General features: G+C 40.9%; 2 protein-coding genes across 7 annotated transcripts in view; both read left to right on the top strand.

Annotated features, from left to right (window-relative positions):
• The window catches only part of MARK1 (microtubule affinity regulating kinase 1), a 59,927-nt gene extending 49,566 nt beyond the window's left edge, over positions 1-10,361 (top strand). For 2 of the 6 annotated variants that reach the window (XM_032989141.2, XM_032989139.2), the window contains exons 15-18: positions 2,111-2,272; positions 3,102-3,353; positions 6,079-6,123; positions 8,216-10,361. In XM_032989141.2, coding sequence (XP_032845032.2) covers positions 2,111-2,272; positions 3,102-3,353; positions 6,079-6,123; positions 8,216-8,570 — 814 coding nt within the window. In that variant the 3' untranslated portion in view covers positions 8,571-10,361. Of the gene's footprint in view, positions 1-2,110; positions 2,273-3,098; positions 3,354-6,078; positions 6,124-8,215 lie in introns of all 6 variants that reach the window. The other 4 variants (XM_032989140.2, XM_032989138.2, XM_032989143.2 and 1 more) reach the window with 3 other exon arrangements.
• Positions 10,362-12,927: 2,566 nt separating this feature from the next.
• Positions 12,928-16,311, top strand: CUNH1orf115 (chromosome unknown C1orf115 homolog). Its single transcript, XM_042789630.1, has 2 exons — positions 12,928-13,507; positions 15,871-16,311. The coding sequence occupies exons 1-2, from the start codon at positions 13,178-13,180 to the stop codon at positions 15,988-15,990; spliced, it is 450 nt and encodes a 149-aa protein (XP_042645564.1). The 5' UTR covers positions 12,928-13,177; the 3' UTR covers positions 15,991-16,311.
• Positions 16,312-18,231: the final 1,920 nt, after the last annotated feature.

Below are 18,231 nucleotides of genomic sequence, written 5' to 3'. Positions count from 1 at the left end.
ACTTTTATTGCTTATTAATTTGGGTGCAAGAACTGAGGCACAGAAGAAGCAGACTTAATCAATACTACTATGAAACATGGTGTGATATACGTGAAGTCCAACTGTATTTTTTTTATCTTATCTTCCACCACAGTTTCTGTATTTGTGATTAAATTTATAACTAAATGTAGATCTGCCTTTGCCTTTTTTTAATGAAATCACATTTATTATCAAGGGTTGCCTTCCAATGCAGGGTAAAATAACTATGCTCACAACTAGGTAGGCAGTTCTGCTGTGGAGAACTTCAGATGGATTGTCAGTGTTGCCTGATCCTTTTTAATTTCTCTTGGTAATAACTCAAAAAGTTGAAATTAAGACTTGTCATTCCTTCTTGATATATTTTTTTGGTCTAAATAATATTCTAATAGTGATGGTAACCAAGTTGTATCTGTGTGTGGGATGATAATTACACTCAGTTTAGTATGTTTTGTTAAATACCTTTGTATTTAACGCTGCCACAATTAATGTTTTTTTTAAATAAGTTCTTTGTTCATCTTTGATGTTAGTTAACCCCTGTACCTGACGAAAAAATAAAACACTGGCTTTAATGAAGAGTAATAAAAAATTGATATTTTTTTTTTTTTTAAGCTATTTAAATAAAACAGTTAAGGTCAAATGAACAAAAAAATCCCTAGTGTGAAATAACATAATCTAGTAAACTAGTTGGTTTTGTCTTCTTAGTGCTTGAATTTTTTAATGATACATTTAATTTTTGGAAATAGGAAAAGTATAGGATCTACAGTAAAACGATGAGGTATAGAACATGTAAAGTGCAGCTATTTAAAGTGCTTTAAGGAGGTATGTTAAAAAGCAGATAACTAATTTTCATTATTTTATTAATTTCAAATTGTTAGATGGGTGCTTTCAAAAGCATCTTTCCAAATTTTTGTGTATAGTTTACAGTATTTGAATGAAGTTTGTAACAATCCTATTTTAAAATGAAAGAAGATAACATACGGTTTTTAGATATAGGTTAAAATATATACTAAAATATTTTTTCTGATCTCGCAAAGACTGATAATGTTTTTCTTTCAATAGATTTAATACCAAAAACACTATAATGAGAAGGGATTTTATTTCAAAGTTTTTATTTTTACAGTTCAATTTTTTTAATAGTATGAAAAAAAACAGATGACTCTTAATCCCTATTCCTTTCATGAGCGCAATGAATATGCTCAGCTCTTTGACTGTATTCTGAAAAATGGAGAAGAATTTTGAGTTGTGTATTTGCCTTTCCTACAATACATTGTGTTGCAGTTGAATTTGGTTTTGGTATAGCTGAGCATCTTGTGTCATCAGACTATTCACCTGAAATCTTTACCTCTTTGCTACAAATGTTAGTTAGCTTTGGGACTATTGTTGCTAATACATTATTAACACAATTTCGTTTATGCTTGTAAAGGCAAAGCTGTAGTTTGGCTTAAGTCATTTGATTTTTGTTTTAAAAATTAATAACACAATCATTTTGCTGCTACATTCATCTCTTCCTTGCCACTTAAGCAAAGGAGAAATAAAAATACCATTAGAAGGAACTGTATTTTGAAAGGGTTGGCTCAGCCTAGCAGTGGCTGGGATAGTCCAGAGTAGAACTTCCAAGCGATAATGTGGCAGCAGTTCCAAATGTTTCAAGTTTTAGGTGTTTGAGGGTTAACTAAAAGTAAGGGTATTCACTTTACAAAATGAGAGTCTATTTAATCAATCTACTTAAGTCTTTTATAAATTTTGTTTGCAGTATTTTGTACTATTTTCATGTACTCTTTGTTATCTTTCTTCATTACTTTTGAATAATGTGTGTGTAATCTTTAATCTTGGGAGGAATGAAAAGGCCTAACTTAACATATATGGTGATTTGATTTATGAATGAACATAATTTTCTCAGAATTCTGTATTCTTTACTTTAGCTGACTAAGGCAGCCTGGTCACTCAGTCTTCTGGTTATTTGAACAGCACTTGTTACGCTCTGTAAGAAGAAAAGAGAGTTGTTAATTTCCCTGTTTTCTATGGGGTTTTATGCTAACCTTTCTCTTCCCTTTTCACATCTGTCCCTCCTGCCTTGCTGCCATGGTAAAAGCCTAACAGAAATGTCTGTGAGTAGCACATCTTCTGCTGGCTCTGCAGTAGCTACTGCTGTATCAACACGGCCTCGACATCAAAAGTCTATGTCTGCTTCTGGTCACCCTATAAAAGTTACACTGCCGACCATCAAAGATGGCACTGAAGCTTACCGACCAAGGTGATGAATGGTTCATTATTTCATCAATGCTGTACACTTTAAAACTGTTGTTGTTCAGTTCATTATATACTTCATTATATTTGTAATCTATTCAAAACTGTCATGTTGCATTCTGTTTCAAAACAGTAGCTTACTCAAGTAGTGTGGGTATTACAGACAATTTAAGCCTGATTTTGTTCATCACACGTTTTCATACCATTAAAGAAGTTACTTGACTGCCTCCCTCTGGAAGCTTCTGGAAAACTTAAGTAGTTAAAAATTTAACTAATTTAAACATGACCGTACAACACAGGCCACCATAAATTCAAACGAAATACTGAAATGTTAACTTTGGGTTTGTAGACTGCTAGGCTCACCTCTGTCTAAAAGCACCATTGTATAGTTGCTTTTACTATTAACTGCCCAAATAGTTTTATACGTTTATTTGTGCCAAATGATTACTACTTAAGAAATATCTGTTAAGCTTTTGGAGAGCTTGTGTGTTAAAGGTGTTGATGAACATGTTTTTCCAGAAGAGGGCTGGGAACACTTTCAGATCTTAGTACAGACTTTTCTACCTTTTTTCCTTTGTCTTATTATCTGTGTGTGCTTTTTTTTTAACTGCTCTTGAGACTTGAGATAATTTGATTTTACAATGAAAATATCTCTTCACTATTTCTAAGTATGAATCATAAAAGCAAATCAGTAGCAGATTCAGGTTTAAAAAAAAAAAAAAAAAAAAAAAAGAATGGACAACAGGATGGTTTTCCTATCTTTGAGAAATGGTTGTCGTGTAGGAGGGGTTTTAGCGTAGTCTTTCTCTTTATTTATGCTTCTGTTTTCCCAGCAGTGCAACTCAAAGAGTGCCTGCTGCTTCCCCGTCTGCTCATAGTATTAGCACTACCACTCCAGACCGAACCCGCTTTCCTCGGGGGAGTTCAAGTCGAAGCACTTTCCATGGTGAGCAGCTAAGGGAGCGGCGTAATGCCACTTACAATGGACCGCCCGCCTCACCATCACACGAAACCGGTGCTTTTGCACATACTAGAAGAGGGACATCAACTGGTATAATAAGCAAGATAACTTCCAAGTTTGTTCGCAGGTTAGTACCTCAATTTTTAAGAGAAAAAAAAAAAAAAAAAAAAAAAAAGCCCAGACTGTAACTAGGGCCGTAATTGCAAAGTCATTGAGGATTTCCAGTTTAAGTCTGAAGTAAATGTAAACTTAGTGATGCTTGCTTTGTGTGTTCCTTCCAGAACCTGCCTTGGTTTATTTCTCTGTGTATGTTGTAACCATTATGTTTGACCAGGTATTCTGCTTCTTTATCGTGAAAGAGCAGGAGCATGCTTCTCAAAAGGATTTTTTTGCTTATGCTTTACAAATAAAATACAAAGATGATACAATTAAGTTAACATCAAATGAACTTAAATACTGAAAGCAATGACTTCAAAATGAGTCATTATTTAACGTTAATGATATTTTACTTTTTTAAATGGGTGCAGTTTGTTGCAAGGGCTATATTTAAAACAATTTACTGCTGCTTTTAGAGGGAATAGGTATTAACAAGTTATTTCAGGGAATTTGAAAATCTGTGAATAAATGAGAAGCTTAGAAGCGGGTAGAAGTCTGGATGTCTGGAAATACTAATATTTCAGTATCACACAGCCTCTCATACCATGTTACCAGCTTCTTCAAATGCAAGTTCAGGATTCTGAAAGAAGAAAACCCACACATCATGGACCTGTGTTCGTTCCTGTGATGATGCTAACAGTAACAATACTGTGGGGAGAGGTGCTGGGACAGATTTTCAAATACACTGTGTAATATCGAGTGACTGTTGACTTAGCAGTCACAACAGCTTTCCCAAAAGGGGACTTAATTTTCAGTTTGCCTCTTTCTAACAGCGATTTACCTATAATTCTTACGCCTACTTACCAGTGTGACCGTACTGCGTTATTGTCAGTTTTACAACAGAATTACGTCTTGGAAACATCTATTTTCTTTGCGGAATCATGCTGTTAGATAGTGAATTCTATAATTAGTGTGTTAATTATATTAATAACACACTAATAAATTAAATAGATAAATAAATTCAAAGCTAGGTTAAGCTAGTAGTAAAATATCGTGAATTGCATAAGGTGATATTACAAGGGAAAAGAAGAGAGAAAGCTAGAAATGCAGTTATGTTCCTCATAAAATTAATTTAACCTGGTAAGCTGATAGTGCATCAGTGTGTGTCTAAGTAATACCTTCTATGATGATTTTTAAAAAAAAAAAAAGTACGTGAATTACTTTATTTTTCCAGAAACCTGAAGATACAGGACTATGATCCTCCATTATTTTTATCTCCAGCACTTACATAGTTGAGGGGAGAGAGTTTTTTCTCTGGTTATAAAAAGAAAAAAAAGACTACAGTGAAGTTAGTCAACTCTGTTGTCAGTGTAGATTTCCAAATGGGAAGAAAGGTATTTTCTGTTAAGTATCTAACCAATTTCAAGAGCACAGTCTGGTGTTTTGCATTATAACTCATTGTTATTTGCAAGGAATGGTGTCTTGAATTTTTTTGAAGAGTCAGATCAAAGAATATTTTCATTATGTTAAACTACAGTATTAAAGTAATATTGTAAACTATATATTTGGAATTAACATCTTGTGAATTGATGTCTTTTAAAATGATCTTTACTATAGAACATTTTACTACAATTTCTTATTATGTTTTATACTGCTAAAAATATATTTTCGTATGGTGAAGGCCTTATAGGTGTCTTCTGTTGGTGGTGGGGTTGTTTGTGGGAGGGGGTTGCTGTTCTTTTAGCTAAATCACATAACTGCATGCCTTAACTTCTGTACTGTTCAGGAAATAATAGTTTAAAGCATACTTTGATTAGAAGGTGTCATGAAATACTTTTTTAGCTATCTTTGGGCAAAGGTAAATGCCTTTTCTGGTAAGTATACAAGATAAATGCATAATGGGAATGCTTAATGAATGGGGAATTGGAGTATTTTGTGTCAACGGTTTATGTCAAATGATACTTTGATGTTAGTTACTAAAATATTTGTGTTTTGAAGGTATTAAATTAATTAGGTAATTTAAATTGGGTGCTAAAATGTTTGTGCAGCAGCCCTGGGAACGTACCTAGGTGGCTTATACAATCTATGGATATTTTTCAAGTTGGTTCAAACTAAAAAGACATAATACAAAACAGTTCCTTGGTAAAGTACAGCTCTAATTCAACAAGATAAAAAAAAAATGTGTTTAACTTAAAGCTCACCAGTAATCTTGCTGAAGTCAATGTAACAGCTGATTTGCTTAAAGCTAAGCAGATGTTGAAGTAACCTTTCAGAACTGGGCTCCAAACGGTTGGTCTCTAAACTCTTAGGCACGTCTTATTTTTAATTACTTGAGTGTGCTTAAGCATGGACATGAACCTAAGCGCTTTCAGGACTGAGGTTTAAAGTCCTGGCCCTGAAGGGTGCAGAGTGGAGCCCCCCTGGACCACCTTGATGGACTGCTCCTATGTGCTTGCTGGAATTACGCGTGGCCATTGCTCTGTCTGCAGTATGTTGACAACAACATGTTAATTCTACCATCAGTTTAAAAAAAAAAAAAAAAAAAAAAAAAAAATTACATATCAGAGCTGAAATAAGTTAAGGGAAATTAAAATTACAGCTGTGAAGAAATACTATTAAACAGTATTAGGCTTGACATTATTATACTGATTTATTTTTTTTGTTCAGTAGCTATTTAACATTGTTCTAGATGTAGGTTTTCTTAACTTTTATTTTTCACCTTTATCATTGAATCTCAACCTTAACTTTGTTTTGAGGGATCCAAGTGAAGGCGAAGCCAGTGGCAGAACTGACACCTCAAGGTGAGGAGCCACTATTAATACTTCGCTCCTAGGTCTTTCGCATCAAGGTTTAAGTGATTTCTTAAAGAATTTTAATCAAGATGTAAAATAGAATAGTGCTTAAGTAATCTGCATTTCAAAAATGTTTTTTATTTGGGGGGGAGGGGGGTTTCGGTAAGGTCCTTTTTCCCTCATTTTTGCTTTCTTGCGAAGTATTTAATATAAAGCTTTATTTAAGCATATTCATTTGAATAATAAATCCCCCCTGTAGGATCTAACCAATCATTTAGACACTTAAAAATCATGTTTTGGCTTATAAATATTTAATGGTGTTTAATTTTGGTTTCATTGGAAAATGTAGTATACTTTGTGTGTGTCTGTGTATATATGTATATATTAAATTTTTACTATAGTTATATACTGTATTCATTACTGAAGCTGCTGCTTGCCAGAAGTAAACACCGTATAGTCCCTGAGACATGAATGTCACTTTGCACTGAGAAATAAGTGACATTCGGACAAAAAGGGTGGTGACTGCTAAATATTGAATTTGTATGGCAACTGCTGTACACAAATCTATAGATGCTTTGTTAGTAATAAAGCATTCCTTCATATGCTCATTTTCCAGTATATCTGTTCCTTTGCCATGTTTCAGCATTTGGTTCTGCATTTTTGGTGTGCTTAGCACAGTGCATAACTTTTTATTTTTATGCTCTCTAAAGAACAGGCATTGTAGTTTGCATTCTAAACTGCTCACAGAAAGTATCGACTTAGTTTTCAAAACAGAAAGCCTTTATTTAAAAAAAAAAAAAAGCAGCACATTCTTAACAGGATACATTGCATAATACACAGTGCATTTTATCTATGTTAGCCCTTTTCAATTCCAAGTCTATTAGTTGTGAAATTCTTGACGTGGAAAGGGAAAAGTGATTTAATCAAATGTTCAGATGAAATGAAATGTGAAGTTGCTTTCAGCTCTTGCTCTCATTCTCTAGCTTCCTCTACTTTTTGTCATCCTACAGTGTCTGTTTTGGGCTAAAAGTCGATTGAGATCTTATCCCTGCCATGCTCTATCCCTTAATATCGATGGGGTTCTCTGGGGATCACACTGAAAGTTAATAAAAAAATGCTTGTTTTGACTCCTCTCTGAATAGCGATGGTTTATCAGAATGAGAACAGCACCTTCCCCCAGTGTTGGATGGGGAGGCATCAGGCGTCTTAAGTACCTGGGACGAGAGCAGAAATAGTTGGCTGTGGAATAAATTAAAATTCCGTGCTGTTTCTCAACATGCTTTCTACAATGGAATAAGTAATCTGTTTGGTAAGGAAGCATCAGAGTAAGAACATTCACTGGAAATTACTCCCTTGAAATTCTGTCCAAGTCATTGTATCAACTAAAAAACTTTGTGTCTACATGTCACCGTTTCTTCTGCGAAAAAGCTGCTGGCTGTGTACTCAACTGGTTGACAAACAAGCTGTTTACAACCAAATTACAGCACAAAATTCTACTTCTTCGGTTAAAATAAAGCACATTATTATATGGTCTTTTTGCACAGAGAGAGGTCAAAAATACATAATAACTGCTAAAGGGGGGAAAGGCAGAAAAGATGGGAGGGAATTCAACCGAAGACTTGTGAATCGCAGGGTGGGATTTCTTCCTCTGCTGCTTTTACAGTATGACTTACGCTTCAGGATTGTGTCCCTCGACTTCAGTTTTGTTGGTGTATGGCATGCTCCAGACCATGAGCTCAGCAGAACTTCAGTCATGCTTTTTTACATAGATTCCACTTTCTTTGGAGCAGTATGGAGTAACGTGTGTCCGCTGCAGTTTCCATTGCCCATGTTGTCATCAGAACGTGTTAGAGCAGGGGTTTCCAAATTCGCTTTGCCCGCGTGCCGCTGCTGGGAGCCGCTGCCAGCGGTGTGCTGAGGCGCCCGCCCGCGGGGGACGGCGTGCAGCTGCTCCGACAGCAGCCATCTGACTCTGCATTAGCTTGTGTGTGGCTAGTGGTGCGTCGGTCGCAGTTTAGAAACCCCTGTTCAGGAACTGTACTTCTGTCTCTTGGTTGCACGGCTTTCGGTTTTTGACTGTTCTGTATGTCACTTCTTCCAGGAGTGCTTCCGGGGAGCCCAAAGACAGAGAGAAGGAGGATAGCAAAGATTCGAAGCCACGCTCCTTGCGATTCACGTGGAGTATGAAGACCACTAGTTCTATGGACCCGAATGATATGATGAGAGAGATTCGGAAAGTGTTAGATGCTAATAACTGTGATTACGAACAAAAAGAGAGGTTTTTGCTCTTCTGTGTTCACGGTGACGCACGACAAGATAGCCTTGTTCAGTGGGAGATGGAAGTCTGCAAACTGCCACGATTGTCGCTCAATGGAGTTCGTTTCAAGCGAATATCTGGGACTTCTATCGCATTTAAGAACATTGCATCCAAGATAGCAAACGAGCTTAAGCTGTAAAGAGAACCTAAACTTTTTTGGGATCAGGGAAGATTCGTACATGATCTACTCTTTGAATGTACTGGTTACGCCTAATGTGATTGGCCTGTGAAACTCCCCATGTAGAAATTGCCCTTATTGCAATAAGGTTATACATAGTTATTCAGAATTGTAAAGTTAAATCCAGTATGACCTATATTAAATAACTGTAGCTAAAGAAGTTATGTTCACATGTACAGGTAAGTATATAGAGCATTCTGTTCATTTTATGTTCATAGAGTTGTATAATAAAAAGATGACTGCTTAAATTCAGATCTTGTATAGTTGTCTAGATTTCTGCACAGAAATGTTTGATGCTTTGAGTTGGAAAAGTTCTTCCCTATCATTTACATTTTTGGTGGGTTTTATAAGTCTTACCTCTATCATGCATTTTTTAAAAAAAACTTGTGTCCTGAGTCAAATGCACAAAAATAGTTTTCACAACTGTAGCATGACCATTTTTAATTATTTAAAGATTGTTCATGATTTGAACCAGAAGTCGATGAATAATCGGCTTCTGTTCTACACGAGACTGTTCCTGCTTATCTTTGGCTCTTATCCTTGTTATTGGACAGTGTTTAGTTGGGGGGGAGGGGGGGGGAAAAAAAAAAAAAAAAAACACAAAAAAAAACCCCAACCAAACAAACATGTTTACAGTGTTGGCACTTACAGTTTAAAAACTTTGTTCTGCCTTGGGCCAGCTCAGAGCTGTGGGGGAACAGAAACCAGGCATAAGTGATGTTCTGTCTACAAATTACAGTGCTTACTCCCATGGCCCATTAACAAATGTAGCACCAAAATGGAGAACCGTAATTATTTCATTTGAATATCATGGTGTAAAATATCAATTGTTTGCTGCCTTCAGAATACTATAAATTCCATTTTATGGAAATATATTAATATTGGGACTGTTTAATAGCACAAGATAATCTGAAGTGTTGACCAATTGTATAAGTTAATAATACCACCTCAGGAATTAGCTTGGCTTTTGGAACATGTGCCCCCAGAGAGTACATGGAATTCCACATAATATTTTACAGCTAAACATACCTTGTTTATAATGATAAATTGTTGATTTATGCTTTCGTGGTTGTACAGTTTGTTCCCATGTAACCTGTTTGTGTTTAATATTTTACCAGATTTCTTGTATTTATTCCACATCATTATGCCTGTAATGTGCAGCTTTGTAATTAGGCACTTGCCTACAGAAAAGAAAAGAAAAAAAAAAAAAACACCCACATTTTTTTCCTTCATAATTAATGATTATAAACTATGTAAAACCACTAGTACTGGTACATTTTAATACTTGTTATTTTGTACTGAATTAACCATAGAGGTTGGTTGTGCAATGTTATTTAATGTCGTAATTACTGTAATATCAACATATGGGCCCCATCTGCACACTCTTGTGAAGAATAGAAAGTTCATTAAGAAATTGTCACTTTAAAAAATAAAAATTAAAAAAAAAGCTGTGGTAAACTCTGTAACCCTAAGTTAGAAGGCTGTAAGTGTAGTAAATGTGCCATTCTCTAATGGCTTCTTGACTGAGATGGACTTTACATACTGTACTGTGATGTAGCTTTCCTATGTAACAGTTATGTTCGGAAATGGACGTGTATTGTTGCCTTAGAAAAAGGGTGGTGTTTGGAAAGAAAGAATTGTAGCCCCTTTTCTTTTTTTATCTGATGTTCATTGAAACAAAATCTGATGCAAGTCATCTTGATTCACTGGTGCACTCTATTAAAACTTACTTGAACAGTTCTCATACTAAAATACTTGTTGTTTGCCCTTTATAAAAAAGCACAATAACTGCTGCAGGTAGCGAAGTAGTCTGAAGGGGTACAGACTTCACCTTCAGTGTTGCGTGAGCTCAGGATTAGCGTTGCTCGGTTCTGTCAGCCAGGAACTGTCAGTGGTTTAGTACTTCTCGGAACTGGATGTCCGGGAGCTATTCCTGAAATTCACTAAAAATCAGCCTCGGGAAGGGTTTGTGTGTCTGCTCACTTTACCTGTAACTGTCCGTGAATGTTCAATTATCCCTGAAAATACACCCCTGGAACGGAGCAGTGATGTTAATCCAGGATCGTGTATGAACGTAGTCATGAAACAGAACCCGTTTCGGAAGGTTCAGTGGAAACAATGTAGGTCATGCTGTGAGACGGTAGGTTAAGTACTTAGGGTAGCTTCCCGCTTTACCGGCCCTGGTTTTGCACGGATAACTTTGCCCCAGATTGTTGCTGGTTTTCAGCACATCATGTAACCAGAGATGTATTGGTGTTCCAGAAAACACAGATAGCATTTCCACAGGACAGAAATTACAAATTTTAGTTCAGCTCTCCCATGAGACACAGCACCCCAAAGCTTTAGCTTGAGAAATCCTAAAGACAGTTAAATGCCATGTCACGTTGTTTAGCTCCGGGAAGGGACAGGGGCATCTTGGATCTTCAGAGGGCTTATGTATTCAATTGTCATTTCTTGGCAGTGTTTCTAGGGGTGTTTCGGGTGTGAACAGTAAGACTACTGCATGGTTCTGCTGTTTTGGGTTGGGGTTGGTTTTTTGCTTTATTTGAGATCTACAGACACTTCCAAACTAAGCAGATCCCTTGTCGTGCAGTCCAGTTTAAAACATTAAAATGTATATAGGTCAACAAAAGGACTATAAACGTTCACCCCTCCTGGTGGGTGTAAAATAATGCTTGAGAACTGAGCACTGTCATTAATGCCAAATAGTTGCGATGAAGCTAAAATTCCATGGCTGTTAGACATGAGCCTTTTGATGTCCAGAGGCACCTTGGACCTCTTAACCTCAGAATGTGTTGTGGCTGCCCTGCCGCCACGCAGACAGAGACAGTAAATCTCAACAAAGAGTTGCGTTCTCGGAGGTTTTGATAGCTGAACTCTGGAAATGAAACATACTTGTGAGGTACAAACCCAGTCTGCGGGGAAAGGCCTGCCCTCTTGAGAAGACAGGTTATCTTTGTACTTCTCATTCGGGGCAAAGTATACATTCAGGAATGGGTTTATAAATAGAAAACCTAGATGCAAACACTTTTCAAAGCTCTAGAAAAATATTTAATGCATTTTTTTGTTGTTTAAAATTTTTCAAGGTAGTTTGAGGTTAACGAGATGAAAGATCCCAGATTACTGATATTTTATTTTTTGATGCTGCTACTTGCTCAGCATCAAGCAATTACTTCATCCCTCAGACTATCTGAAAGTAGCACATTAAAATCTACAGCAGTGTATCAGAGCATGCAAAATTTTAACTCCTTTACTGCTTCAGGCTCCCTCCCATGTGATTATTTTTAAAATAGGTACTTGGGAAGGACTGATGGTGCTACTCTCACCGTTTCTGCCGTGTTTAGGACACACCTGCAGCCATGGGAGGAGGGCAAGTTCAGCATCTGGCTCCAGGAGCTGGGGGCGTGAAGGTGGGGGGCTCAGAAACAGGTTCTGCAAGCGCTGTCATGGCCAAAACCCTGGAGGAAGACATTTGGGACTGGTACTCAGAGCGCGAAATCCTGCCCTGGGTTTTGGTCTCCACCTCAGCCTTCCAGAGATTCAAATTAAAAACCTGATGATGGCAACAGGAGTGGTGATGCCTTTAATAGAAAACAGGGGAAGGGCCAGAGCACTTCTCCCATAGTGACTGAGCGGAGACCTCGCTCACGTCTTCCACCCTCCAGAGGACTGGCCAGGCCGCCTGTCACACCGCTCTCTGGCTGGAGCCGGGCGGGTGGTGACACCGTCCGTGGGGCAGACAGCTAGCCTAGGTGCAGGATTTACTTGCTGACTGTTAAGGACGCATCTTGGGGAGACACAGGTCCCTCGCTTTGCTCCTCAGTAAGAAAAATCCATCGTCCGTCCCCTTGTTGCATCTGCTTGTCCGAAGTATTTGTATACGTATCGAACGTTGAGAAATCCACCAGCTGGTTTCAGTTAAATTTTATCAATCCTCCCTACACCAGTTTGCTCTTCTCGACCTGCCCCCGCCGCCCCAGCCCGGCTCAGGAGGTGCAGCGGTCACACCGCGGCCCACCCCGCCGCAGAGGCCAGGGGCTGTCAGCCCCCCCCACTGAGAAACTTTGCCTTTAAAAGAACGCTCCGGCACGTTCCCCTCGGCCAGGGGCAGCGGAACGGAGCCCTCTTCGCCCGAGGCAGTAGTAGGAGCACCTGAAATAGAGGGATTCCCAGGGAGTTTGGCGCTTTTTTTTTTTTTTTTTTTTTTTTTTTTTGAGTGGTAAAGAGCGCGATCTCCCCAACCCGTTTGCTGGCGTGGGGCGGTGCACGCGATGCCCGGGAAGGAGCTATTTCAGTGTTTCCCCAGCGGCGTGGAGGCCGAAGCAGCCCGGTAGCGACGGGCTGGGCTTCCCCCTGCTCGGCTGCGGCGGGAACGAGCCCCGGCCTCCCCCCCCGCCCCCGGCAAGCCCAGACGCGCTTTCCCGCAGCGCAGCCGGTGCTCGCCCCGCTGTCCCGGGCCGGTTCCCGGGGGCGTCTCCCCCCGCAGCCGGCCCCGCCCCGGGGAAGGGGCAGCGGCCGCCTCCGGCCCCACCTGAGGGGCAGCGCCCGCAGCTCCGCGCGGCGGCACCATGACGGTGGGCGCGCGGCTGGGCGCCAAGGCGAGGGGTAGGTACTCCCGCCGCGGGGCCGGCGAGGACCGGGTCTGCATCCTGCCCGGTGAGGAGGAGGAGGAGGAGGAGGAGGCGGCGGCGGCTGGGGGCAGCGCGGGGGTCCCGCGGCCCGCGGCGCTGGGGGAGAAGAAGAAGAAGAAGGAGAAGGAGAAGGAAAAGGAGGAGGAGGAGGGCGCTGCCTCCAGGAAGGTGCGCTTCGCCCTCCTGCCCGACTCCTACGAGCCGCTGCGCCCGCCGCGGGCCGCCGGGAAGCGGCCCTACGGGAAGCGGCTGAAGAAGTACGGCAAGGTGAGGGCGGGGAGCTGCCGGGGCCGGGACCCCCGGCAAGGGGCCGGCCGGGCGGCGGGGGCTCGGCACCGGCTCCTCCGAGGGGCTCCGGGGGTCCCCCTCGGCCTTCGGGCCACCGCGGCGGCGGGGCTCAGCCCCGCGGGCTCTCGCCGGGGGGGACACCGACCCTCGCCTGGGTCAGAGGGTGGAAAATCTGCCGTTTCGGAGTGAAAATGACACTAAGCTGATCCATGTGACGGGTACTTTGCCTTTGTTCTGCATCTCCCTCGGCGTCATTGTTTTGACACTATTCCTTAAAACTTCCAGTTAATCGCCCTGCTTTTTTTCTTTTTTTTTTTTTTTTTTTTTCCCCTCCTTCTACTTAAGTGACCGAAAGAAAGGGTAATATTATCCCTCCAGTACACTCGTTTGCCAGTTTACCTTCTAAGTGTCCCCTGAAAGTCAGCGGTACGAGTTAAAGAAAAAAAATGCGGCATGTTCTTCATTGTGTAACAACTATTTTGAATCAAAATTGTTCTTTAGCTTTCCTGTCTGGGAAGTCACAAGTCCTGCAGTCTGGTGGTTTCTTTTGTGTTTTGGTTTTGTTTTTTTCCCCTGGAGGGTGGGTGGTGCCTTTAGTTGCAAAAGTGCTATTTGGAAGAATTTAATTTGTCTCTAGTTCATGTCACTTAAATTCAGCTCAGGTATGTCTTGGATATTTGTAGCAAAAAAAAATAACTTGAGCGTTCGTAGGAAAAACCTGTCTGGTGCTGGAAATCTTTTCCTACTGGAGAGATTACAGATGTCAGTACGAGACGTGACTTTCTATTACGCTGTTTAAAAAAATGATGATTTTGGTAAAGATATACTTGCTATGCCTGACATGTAGACAATGCCAGTCAGCTTGGCAAAGTTACTTACTTTTGAAATTTTCAGGGTTTACAGATGACAGCGTAGTCGTGAGCTGCCTCACAAATACTACTGCTTTATAAAGAGAGGAATAGAATATTTAATTCTCCCATGATGGATTTGATACTTTGAGTGTCCAACACTGTGATTTCCAAGTTGCAATAAACACACGCAGTACGAAGCGGCCTCAGGTCTGTAGGCCTGATTGCTACCGAGCGGTTGTGTGAGGGTGGTTATGTGGCAGCAGTTCATGATTTTGCTGTCGGTGCTCTGGCTGTATGTGCTGGGGGTGTAAGGGCGCTTGTAACAGTGGTGTGGAGCACAGGCCACTTCTAGGACCCCGCGTGTTCCCTTTTGTACCGGTCAGACAACGCCCCCGCTGGGAAGGTTTGCCCGTTGGGCTCTGGAAATAAAGATCAACTCGTGAAGGCCTCGGCGAGGCCGGGGTAGGGAGGTCTCACAGCACGGGAAGGAGGAAAGAAGCCGCCAGTGCAACAGAGTAGACCAGGGGCAGATGTGGGAAGGGAAAGCCCTGCCTCCTCCGCTGCCCCGTGCTACAGGTGCCTTTCTATTTTGCCCTCTTAACTCCTGTCAAGCAAGTTTCCATAGAAGTAAATACGGCAAAATTCAGCTATGTAGTGGCATCATGGCATCTGAAGTTTTTCATGTGTCAGTACCACTGTAATCCAGTTTTGAGAAATCCTAGGAATATAATAGATATGGACTGGATTTCACAGAATTAAAAGTATAACCTCTGTTACAGTGTTTTCCATATTATAAGAGATGACTTTGATCTAGTCCCCCACAACCATAAAGTGTTGCTAACACTTAGTTTTGATATTCCTCCCAAACTGACCACGTTGTATTAATTCCCCAGTCATGACCAGCCATATGAGCAAAAGCTATCAAGAGTGAAATTAAAATTAGATTACGGTTTTTAGTTTAAATAATCTGTAGCAAATTATCTTTAATGCATTACACTGATGAGTTCTTAAACATGTACAGATGTGAAAGTGGGTCAAAACATTCTTATTTGGATCAAAGCAGTCTTGTTTTGACAAAAAGCAATGACATTTCCGTGAACGTATTCACAATGATTTACTGCCTTCTTGTTCAGCACCAGTTTTAACCTCTTACATGCTTTTAAGAGTTACTGACATACTTAGAACATGTGTGTGTGGGAAACATGTACCTCTACAAACTAGGTGTGAATTTAAACTAATTTTATTCTTGAATAGAAGCCCACGTAAAAGCCTGGCTTCCTGTGGAGTCTGCATCCATTCGGTTTAACTGTACTCTGTGGGTGTGTATTTCTGTATAAAAAACCAGATGGTAAAATGTTGTCTCGTGCTCGAGCCTTACAAGCTGTGGGAGAAGTTCGTTTTCTGGGTCAGTGCCACTGGCTGCCAGAACTGTGAAGGTGTTTTCTACCACCTCTCCGTTTATTTACCCCCTTCTCCCGTCTCTCTCCGCAGAACGTCGGCAAAGCTCTGCAGAAGGGATGCCGCTACTTGGTGGTCGGCCTGCAAGGATTAGCGACGGCCTATTCGGCTCCCTTTGGAGTGGCAGCTCAGGTGGCATCCTTCGTCCGCTAGCGCAGCTCCCCGCACCCCGCAGGGCAGGACGCGAGGCCAGTGCTGCTTTCTTAGGATGAAATCTGAGACCCGCATCTGAGAAACCTCCTGGACAACCGGTCCCAGCCCCTTCCCCCGGACTGAGTGCTCTTCTCTGCAAAAACTTCCAGCGCTTTCTAAGTCAGATCGGGTCAAAAAAATGCAAGGATGAGGAAATAATCTTCTTCACGTAATTGAGCTGAAGTTTGTTCTCAGACATGAGTTGGTTTTCTAGAGCTCTGTGCTATGTGTGGAAGGGAGCCGAAGATGGATGGAAAAGCAAGTAGATGAGGGAGAGAGAAATGAAGGAAAATAAAGGATGGGGGGAATAGCTGAAGAGGTGGAGATCTGAGTCTGGCTACTGAGAGGAATTGTCAAAGCAGTGGAGGGGACAAGGGAACAGAAAATGAGGGATCAGGAAAAGATAGTCTTTGGTTTTCTGATGTCCTTTTTTTTTTTCACCAAGAGGGTCAAGGTTATGAGTATACTCAAAAATATAGTTGGATATAAATGGACTATGGTCTGAGACATGGAGAGCTTCACTGCATCACAGTTCACTTTGTTCACTTCATACACTGGAAACAATGAGCCTTTACATCTTAAGACTGATGTAAAAATCCAGAAAGAAAATGAGGTGTATTTGTCTTCTGATTTTGGGGCATTAAAGGCTTACTGTGATTAATATTTTAAACTTTTCCTCTGCTGCTGTAAAACCTGCATATATTTTTTTTTTTTTTGCTGAGAATGGAGTTTATATCTGACATACCCAATTCTGGAAGCTGGGGCATAAGAACACCCAGTTCTGTGGTGTTCACCAGGAAAAAAGAATGGATTACCAGCTGCATCTGAGAAAACCCTATATACAGCGTTTGGTGTAAGAATGTACAACAGTTTTGTATAAGAATGGGGCCAAATAACCTGCCAGCTCCATCTTCATTTCTGTGTGTGGAAGCTGTAGCTAGAGGACGTCAACATCAGATGGCTCAGCTCAGCGGTGTGGATGGGGCAGCTGCCGTGTCGCACCTCCAGGGATGTAAATCGTGTATTGGTGACACAGGAACAAGGGGGCTTGGAGCCTTCAGAATTCTGTGGGGTTTGGTTTTGTTTTCTATCATTCTTTTCTGATAGCAGTAAATTATTTCCCTGCTACCACTTTCTCTGTATTATAGATCTTTTTAGTTTTGATAGTGGTTTTGTAATCAAGGAGTTGATTTACCTGAAAAAAAAATGCTGTTTGTTTGCTTTCTTTGCCTTTTTTGAACAAAGGGGTTTGCATGTCTTAGCAAACCACACTGTATTTCTTTTAAATGTAGGAAGTGAAACAAAGGTGGATTTTTTTTTTTTTTAATTCTCTTTTCTAAAAATAAAAGTAATGCAATCGATGTTGTGTGTTTACCTACACACGTAAGTAAGCGTGCAGAGGAGTAGTTTCTCAGCGGTGGCCCAAGCAGTGAGGGGAAGCTGTGGTGTAAACTTCCCTGTGTTGTTCTGCCCCTGGCCTCCACGTCCTTCTAGGATACGGTCACAGTCCAGACTGGGTGGAAACGCTCAGGAAAGGCAAAGTGCGGAGATGAGGCTGCAGAGGATCTAAGCTTGCATGAGCTGGGGTAGGAGTAGCAGCAAAGGGATTTTTTTCCACTGATTTCATGCCTTTAGTTGTTTTTCTCGAGTTTCCTTGTGGGGACAGACCTGTCCCTCCAATCCCACCAGCATGCTAGAGGGTACTGATACTCTTCTGCAGTTAGAACAGGGCTGTCCTAACACCCACATGCCACATCAGCCTGCATATTTTGGGATTAACTTCAAGTTTTGTTACTCCACTCTTATGTTTTACAGTGCTTTTACAGCATGAATCATTAGAGCTTTTCTTTAAATGACTAAAGCAATGCAGGCAGGATTTGTGTCTCCATTTTTCTGTGTGAAATGAGCGTCCATCTATTTGTCTCCATGTCCTCCAAAGAGAAAGGCTTCTCCCTCATTGCAACAGCCAGGGTCCTGCACATTCAGTGCAGGGACTTTCCGCAAAGGTAAACATGAACTTTAGCTTGTGAACTGCTCAGCGCAGTGGTTACCACTGACTTTTGCCTGCTGACGTATAGTCTCTGCTTGCATGATGCAACTTTAAGGGAATAACCCGGTTGCCATCCATACAGAACCTGAATGATAGGTAAATGGTGTTTCTATGTGAGCCTGAGAAGAGAAAAGCTTGATGCGTGTTAGTGA

Source organism: Tyto alba, unplaced genomic scaffold (genome assembly GCF_018691265.1).
Source record: "Tyto alba isolate M040663 unplaced genomic scaffold, T.alba_DEE_v4.0 Super-Scaffold_16, whole genome shotgun sequence".
Lineage (NCBI taxonomy): Eukaryota > Metazoa > Chordata > Aves > Strigiformes > Tytonidae > Tyto > Tyto alba.
This window is presented reverse-complemented; position numbering and strand designations above follow the sequence as displayed.

Coding starts and splice junctions, on each gene's coding strand:
- CUNH1orf115 (XM_042789630.1), top strand. CDS start 13,178: ATGACGGTGGGCGCGCGGCTGGGCGCCAAGGCGAGGGGTAGGTACTCC. Junction 13,508..15,870: donor GGCTGAAGAAGTACGGCAAG/GTGAGGGCGGGG, acceptor CTCTCTCCGCAG/AACGTCGGCAAAGCTCTGCA.